At 43.7% G+C, this 8,440-nt stretch overlaps 1 protein-coding gene across 2 annotated transcripts; it reads left to right on the top strand.

Moving 5' to 3' along the window:
- Window positions 1-1,286: 1,286 nt before the first annotated feature.
- On the top strand, window positions 1,287-4,945 carry LOC137944995 (endoglucanase 12-like). Of its 2 annotated transcripts, none has more exons than XM_068790843.1 (7): window positions 1,287-1,543; window positions 1,658-1,816; window positions 1,938-2,437; window positions 2,768-3,075; window positions 3,270-3,867; window positions 3,972-4,144; window positions 4,233-4,945. In XM_068790843.1, exons 3-7 carry the CDS (start codon window positions 2,068-2,070, stop codon window positions 4,635-4,637), a joined length of 1,854 nt encoding a protein of 617 aa, XP_068646944.1. In that variant the 5' UTR covers window positions 1,287-1,543; window positions 1,658-1,816; window positions 1,938-2,067; the 3' UTR covers window positions 4,638-4,945. The 2 variants fall into 2 exon arrangements, with proteins under 2 accessions (XP_068646944.1, XP_068646953.1); XM_068790852.1 differs by having other exon boundaries at window positions 1,658-1,820.
- Window positions 4,946-8,440: the final 3,495 nt, after the last annotated feature.

Here is an 8,440-nt window from a genome sequence, read left to right as displayed (position 1 = left end):
CATTGAAAGTCTTTCTTAATTGACTGAGCTTTTGATCATCTGTAATGGCCGTCTATTTAATTTGGGATCTGTGGCATGCTTAATTGACTTTGTTGTGCTTAAGAACATTACTGCAAAGAATGGAGTTTTAAATGATTCTGCTTTCTGACGAACTCCCCCCATTTAACGGCTTTAAATCGCTGACGGAGACAAGCCAACTATTAGTTGTTCAGATTCATGTTGATCCCTGTAAAAAACCGCCGTTTCGAGAACCTGTTCTTGAGAAATGTTACATCGTGTTGGAGTTTAAGGTTTTTCTTCTCTCTCTTACTTACCCAGGAAGAAAAGTCATAAAATTCATGAAGAAAATAAGAGGTCGATTAGCAAAATCTGAAATGGAACTAAATCAGAAAAAACATCTTTTCAGATGTATGTTGGCTTCGTACATGGCTTCTGAAAGGAACCTGTACTGCCATAGATGTTCAGAAATGGAAGACAGGAACGCGGAACAGAAAAGTTGACTGGTTCCAACTTTTAGTTTTGATTTTTGTGGCACATCCTCAAAACAGCACAAACAGAAACCTCCACCGTATGAAACAGCAGCATACCCTCATTGAATTAACTCTCAACTTCAATCTTGATCTGTTTTCGAACAAAAGGCCCAAGTCCAAGCTTGATTGCGATCGGCCTCTTGCTGGGTCTTTTAGATTTTGATTCAAAATTCCAAATCGATGTTTTTTCTTTAACTAGGATTCGTTTGTTTCGGCCAAACATCTGAACTGCAATTCAAGCACGAACCCTGTCCCTTAAAGCGTCCTTCTTGGGTGGGCTCAGAGAACGACGGTCGTGAATACCTAAATTTCTTTGTGTGAACTCCACGCTAACGTATATGGTTGGGGAAGAAGGGAAATACGTGCTGGGGAGGAATTGCAGGAAACAGAAGAGCTGACTTTGTGGGATGGGAATTCGGATCCATCCACAAGAATATCTCACATGCCCTTCTTTCTTTTTGAAATAATCCGCGCCTCTGTTTGGGTATTTTTAATTTTGCTCTTCAAAAATCTGTAAAAAAAATATAAAATGAAGAAGGTGACAAGTCGTTCCAATTCGATGAAGCGTATAAAAATGGAATGGAATTGATATACAAGAGTAATTATTTTTAATGGGTGCTAACTCGGTAGAGGTGGGAGACCGGAGACTTCCATTGGCGTGACATGTAAGTTCTCCATCAGTACAGCTGCACCTCTGGCTATCAATGGATTAAATTAATGAAGATGAAAACAGGTGCAGGAAACATTAACAAATTCGATGTCACCTTCTCTCATCTCAGTCAACTATGGCCTCTCCTCTAACTGAATATTTGAATCATGGAAAAGACGAGGAGGAGGAGGCTTTCTGAAGCTTCTGAGAAGGCTTCATTCATCACAGGATCTTCGACTGGTAGAGTTGGGTTGTCAGGAGCTGGAATCATGATACAGATCAATACCGCGTTTCTAAATTTCAGTCTTTTGCTTATGTTTTTTCTGCTTTCTCGGGTGAGCCGTGGTTGAAATATCCGCGTTCGGTGAGTCTGAAACGTTGAATACTTTTCCTTCTTAATAAAGATTTGGGAACGAAATAAATTTATAGAAAGGTTTTAGCTTTTTATAAGGGTGAAGATCTTCTGCTTTTTATATAGGTCAATCGTCGTCTCGCTTGATGATGAAATTGGGTTTTCTTCTGCTTTCTTATTGTTTCTGAATCCGGTCGAGTTGATAGAGATCTGAGGAAGCCGCGGTCGCCTGGTTCGATTCCCCTCGTTGAAACCGGAGATTTCCGTGGAGGCATTAATCGACTAGTTAGTAATATCTTCCATCGCAGTCACTGTTCGTTATAAATGATTTGATTGATTGTTTCGTTTCATTATGGACTGATTTTCTCTCCACATTTCTTGTCCTTCTTCTTCGATGCATTTCCAGATTTGAAAAAAGAAAAACTCGGGACATTCGAATGCACTCTTCCATTCAAGAGGCACCTGTAAAAAGAATCACTGGTCATTTCAAGAATCGCTAACGTCCCATGAAGTCGGATTAAACGCGGGTTGTCAAGATGCATGCGGCGAATCACTGGGGCGGTAATTTCGAGATTCACGCTGATTCAGGCGCAGATGAAAGCCGAAACATGGATTTGGACAGAGCAGCTCTGGCGCACTCTCATCACCTGGACGAGACGCAACAGAGCTGGTTGTTGGGGCCGCAATCCAAGACGGAAAAGAACAAGTATATCGACTTCGGCTGCTTCGTTTGCAGCCGAAAAGCTGTGAAGTGGACTCTCTGGACTATAGCAATAGCATTCTTGGTGATAGTCCTCCCGATCATCATCGTCAAGGCAATTCCGAAGCACCACAAGCCCCCTCCGCCGCCAGATAACTACACCATGGCCCTCCACAAGGCCCTCATGTTCTTCAATGCACAAAAATGTAGGTCTTTCGATCATCTCCGACTTTTCGGCTCAATTTTTGCATCATCTTTGACATGAGAAGTGACAATGTTTCTCTTTAGCGAGATCAATTTTCATGAAATGTTACCATGAGAATCGTTAGCACACTTTTTTTTTTTTTTTACTGCTTCGAACTTGTTACTGAAATTTTTGAAGAAAGACATACTTTTGATGACTCTGTTCAATATTGTGGCGGGGATGCAGAAAATTATGCAGATGTCTATAATTGTTTGATCGAAAAACTATCTTGTTTGCACTAATTGAATACCCTGTTTTTGACATTTTTCTTGAATGAACGGGTCTCTTGCAGCTGGGAGATTGCCGAAGAGCAATGGGGTGCCATGGCGAGGCAATTCTGGCCTGGAAGATGGCTCGGATGTCCAAGACGTGAAGGGTGGATTGGTCGGCGGCTACTACGACGCCGGTGACAACATAAAATTCCATTATCCCATGGCTTTCTCCATGAGCATGTTGAGCTGGACTGTCATCGAATATGGTCACAAATACAAAGCGATCGGGGAATATAATCATGTTCGGGATCTCATAAAATGGGGTACCGATTACATTCTTCGCACCTTCAATTCCACTGCGACTACTATCGATCACGTCTATGCCCAGGTACGATGCGACTTGCAAGATCTCTAACCGTCTCCCTGTTTTGTTTTTCATCCTTTTTCTGTTTTTTGTTTTCCGGTCACACGAAGTTCAATTTTCGTCAATAAATTCAGCAAAATTGGAGCTTTTGATGGTGGGAAGGGTGGGTCTGTGTTTCAAAACCAGTTCTTCTTTAACCTCGAAAGAGATTTGTGTAGGTAGGAAGGGCCCAAAATGGAACAAGCAGTCCAGATGATCACTACTGTTGGCAAAGGCCTGAAGACATGACCTACAAACGGCCGGTTATCTCAGTCACCGCCGGCCCCGACCTCGCCGCGGAGATGGCTGCAGCCCTCGCTTCCGCTTCGATAGTTTTCCGCGACAACCCCACATACTCCAAGAAGCTAGTCAAGGGCGCCGCCACTCTGTACAAATTTGCTAGGGACAGTGGGAAGCGGAACTCCTACAGCAGAGGAAACCAGGATATCGCCATGTTCTACAACTCCACCGGCTACTACGACGAGTACATGTGGGGCGCCGCTTGGTTGTACTATGCAACCGGGAATTCTTCCTACCTGGCGCTTGCGACAAATCCAGGATTCCCAAAGAATGCCAAGGCCTTCTTCAGTATCCCCGACTTGAGCGTGCTGAGCTGGGACAACAAGCTCCCGGCAGCGCAACTGCTTCTGACGAGAATGAGGATCTTCTTGAACCCCGGCTACCCTTACGAGGACATGCTCAGGATGTATCACAACGTTACAGGGCTGAACATGTGCTCTTACCTCCGTCAGTTTAATCTCTTCAACTGGACCCGAGGTAGGCAACTGAAATCCAATCCAACTGTATTTGCGGGGCGGAGATGGAACGAGATGATAACAAGGACTTATTGATTGATGCAATGTGGGTTAATCTGAATGCAGGAGGGATGATCCAATTGAATCACGGGCGGCCACAGCCTCTCCAGTATGTGGCCAATGCAGCCTTCTTGGCTTCACTTTATGCAGATTACATGAATGCCACCGGCGTTCCTGGTTGGTTCTGCGGACCCAGATACTTCTCCTCCAACGTCCTCCGTCAATTTGCCGCCTCTCAGGTTTTATTTCTCTCCTTTCCTTCTTCTTCCACTTCAACAACCACACTATGTGACTGAGTTTTATGGTGGGCGTTGGGGCATTTTGCAGGTGAATTACATTCTGGGAAAAAATCCTCAGAAAATGAGCTACGTGGTGGGATATGGAAGCAAGTACCCGAAGCATGTCCACCACCGGGGGGCTTCCATTCCAACAGACGGGAATAAGTACTCGTGCACCGGAGGATGGAAATGGCGGGACTCCCGAAACCCCAATCCCCACACAGTTGCAGGTGCCATGGTGGGCGGCCCCGATCGGTTCGACGGGTTTAAGGACGTCCGTAAGAATTACAGCTACACGGAGCCTACACTGGCCGGCAATGCAGGCTTGGTTGCTGCTCTAATCTCACTCACTTCCAGCGGCGGCAGTGCAACCTTGGACAAGAACACAATCTTCTCCGCCGTGCCGCCGCTCTACCCGATGTCCCCTCCTCCCCCTCCGCCTTGGAAACCATGAAATTTGTAGATAGATAGGCTTCGGTTTCATTTGGTACTGTGATCCAATTTTTTACTTTTCCTTCGTCAAATTGAGACCTTGATGGATAAAACAGAGCACATGTAGTGACCGATTGATGGGCATTAAAAGAATCGAATTATTGTGTTCTTTCACTGATTTCCATTGAACGTTTTCACTACAGTATCAATCCACGAGTCTGAAGTACAAATCCACAGTGCATCCATTTGGGCAGCTCAGTAATCTGTACTCATGAATCATGATCTCTGTTAAGCACACGAGATGAATAAATTTGGTGCTATTACGTGAAAGAAATAAGTTTTCTCTATGGCTGGTATATTGCTTTATACTCTTTTCATTCGCTTTTGTTTTCGTTTTATATTAAACGCCCTCAGCTACGAGACTTGCGAGTGCTGCCTTGATATATGCTGCTGTAACAGCGACTGAATACAAAACAGAGAGAATGAGATCACTCGTTCTGCACTTGGGTCGACAGTTCTCGTCATGGGTTGAATTTGGCTTTGTTGCAGTCTCTCAAGTTTTCTTCCTCCCCTTGTGGGTGGATCTGTGTGTAACTATGTTTGTTATTCTTACCTGCTTGTGTTAATGGAAGAAGTAGATGTTCATAGTCCATTTATACAATGACTGAAAAATTGCCCTTGCCATGATCCATGACTCTTGGCATTAAAGAAGAGCGGTTGTGGAGGTGAAGGTAAAAATCCTCAATCTCTCACATGCCTTGTGCGCTCGATCGGCCATTAAATTTCCATTGGAATACAAAGTCATGGGCGGTGCAGTGCTTGCAAGTGCCTCAGATTAAGAACAAGAAACTAGCAGTAGCAGAAGACAATTGCCACTTGACTGAATCAGTTGAAAGTATCAGAATGGATGCTCCACCTGCGCAGAAGATTTCTTACTATGACATTGTTCAAAATAGAAAGGAAGAAAAAGCCAGACAAATAGCAGGATGTGGAGACAAACACGTCATTACAAGATGCTAATAAAATAATCCAATGTAGGTCAAGGAAAGACCTTGCTCTAGTTATTTTTGAATGAACCTGAAACCCATTTCAACACAAGAGTTGTCATTTGTTAATGTATATTTAAAACATCATCACATATTCATGGAAAAGAGATATCAAAGAAGAAATTCAAGAAAAGAAGTATACTTTGGCAGATGACCCTTTTGTTTCCCAGTGGCTAAGCCTTCTTTTCTTGCTATAAATAATAGTAGGCGATAAGATACTTGTTGTGAGGTGACTTGGAAAGTTTAAACATTTACTGCCTTCTAGTTTAATAATTCAATTTTTGATAAAGTAAACCAGAGAAAGAAAAGGCATCTCAATTTGAATAATAATTTCTACTACTCGAAGGTATAATTCCAGACTTGTACAAGTTGAGGTGAAGTTGATCTGACTATTGAACCAACCTTTGAATACCATGCTATCTCAGGAAGTTGAGGAAAGTGTTGTGAATGCGAGAAGATGGTAAGAGGACAGAGAAAAGTTGAGGCCAGAGGAGCACAGTAAAGAGACAAAAAAAGAGAGCGAAGATCATCGGGAAGATGCTGGTGGAGGAGCAAGGGACGTGCCTTTCAGGCACTGGATTGCAGCGCGACCAACCGAGAGATTAAAGATCCACGCCTACCAACCTTGACCTTCGGGGAAGGAACCTCACGCTCCATGACTGTTGATCGCTGAGAGGGGCTCCTTCCCAGACCATGAGAAAGTGATAATTCGAGGACCAGAACCAATGGAGAAGATGACAATCCTGCCTGGCAGACAGTTCGTAATAGAGCTTCCTGCAGAAGATAGCATTGAGAACCCCACTCCCCAAGCCGGCTACAGCTTCAGATATGGATGCACACATATGACCCTCAACCGATCAACCGATCGCATTGGCTTGGCTATTTGAATTCTGTAAAGAACCCATGACAATCGCTCATTCATCTTCATCCTGGTAACTGCTTGTGCGACCTTCATCCAGCTTTTTGATTTAGTGACTGACAAAAACTCCATGAGCAACCGACCCAAGGAGCTCTGGATTGGCATCCTGGTGATCAACCTCTCCACCTTTGACTACAAAAGGCTCCAGGGAGTGCAAGATCACACAATGCCACAATAAAGCCATTATGCCATTATATACCCACAAATGCACCAACACGAGCTTCAGCTGGGAGTCCTTTCACAGCAGTTTGCTCCAATTCCTACCACCACGCCCTTTTGACCCCAACCACTTGCCTCAACTCCTCCCCACTGCCATAAATTAAGGGCTTTGTTTCCATCACACTTCCTGCCCAAGCACTTGCTGATGGAAGAAAAAAGGTCGCCCACGCTCTACCAGTAGAATAGAGCATCCACCACCCAGACATCAGGCCAACACATCTCCAACTAGTTTGTCAATCACCTCCACCTTGATTATGCTCCATACTTTTCCCATGTTCAACACAACACCTGGCTCCTTATCTTCCAAACTTCCGAGGACAAATTTGTTGCAAAAAACATCATCACTCACACATCACCACATCCGAAGGCTGGAAACCAACCCAAACAGATTTCACCTTCAGACAATGGATAACAATCAAAAGATTGCCAATTGAGCTCTGGTGCCATCACACCTTGGACACATTGAAAACTCCTTCGGGACATTTATTCTGGTAGATGAATCAACTGCTTTGTGATAAAAACTGGACTGTTCTATAATCTTCATCATTCCACACCGGCCCAGTTCAGGAATCCAATTCCGCAAGATTGCCTCTGGAAATGTGATGTATAATTTAGTTACATCGGCTTTAATACCTCGCAAGCGTACGAATCGTTCATGTAATCTAGCAGTAAGCGAGGGTCATATCCACAGGGAGGATTGAATTCTGTGTATTCTTCAGTCAACTAGCCTAACCAAATATGATAAATTAATCTGAACTAAACACTAATTATATCCTAAATTATCAAGCAATAATCTAATTAACTACTTGCACAACAGGAAACGTCAACTTTGGATTTTACCGTGATTCGTGCCTCTCTCGAGCGCCACGTAACCACGAATCCGGATTCTCAATCCTTGCGTCTAGCCCCTCTCGGGCGCCTAGAGTTAATGACAAAGATCAGATTACAATAGAATGCAGAGAATTAATTTCCTATTGTGATGATGCTAAAATTATCAACTCTGGATTTTACCGTGATTCGTGCCTCTCTCTCGAGCGCCACGTAACCACGAATCCGGATTCTCAATCCTTGCGTCTAGCCCCTCTCGGGCGCCTAGAGTTAATGACAAAGAGCGGATTACAATAGAATGCAGAGAATCAATTTCCTATTGTGATGATGCTAAAATTATCAACTCTAGATTTTACCGTGATTCGTGCCTCTCTCGAGCGCCATGTAACCACGAATCCGAATTCTCAATCCTTGCATCTAGCCCCTCTCGGGCGCCTAGAGTTAAAGACAGAAATCGGATTAAAATACCAAAATCCAACCTCAATTATAATCTTACCCTAATTAGCTAATTTAATCAAATATCAAGAAAACAAATCTTAAATAAACCTTAATTATCAAATCAGATTCAATTAACATTCAAAACCTAAGTTCAAACCATATAAAAACTAAATTCAATAATGACGAATTACTCCCCTTCTTCCTCCTCTCGCTCGGGCAGCAACTAGTTCTCACGGGTGCTGCAATTTCCCGAAATCAATGGCTTCGGGTTGGCAATAGTGAGTGGCCGGAGGTAGAGACGACGCCGACGACGATGGTTAGAAGCCGACGGACGGAGGTAACGTCCGGCAAAGAGCGAAACAGAGTTGACGTTCT

The sequence above is a fragment of the Aristolochia californica genome, unplaced genomic scaffold (assembly GCF_029961685.1).
Source record: "Aristolochia californica isolate CCGP_79_NKW_82.1479 unplaced genomic scaffold, dmAriCali1.0.hap1 SCAF_1, whole genome shotgun sequence".
NCBI lineage: Eukaryota > Viridiplantae > Streptophyta > Magnoliopsida > Piperales > Aristolochiaceae > Aristolochia > Aristolochia californica.
This window is presented reverse-complemented; position numbering and strand designations above follow the sequence as displayed.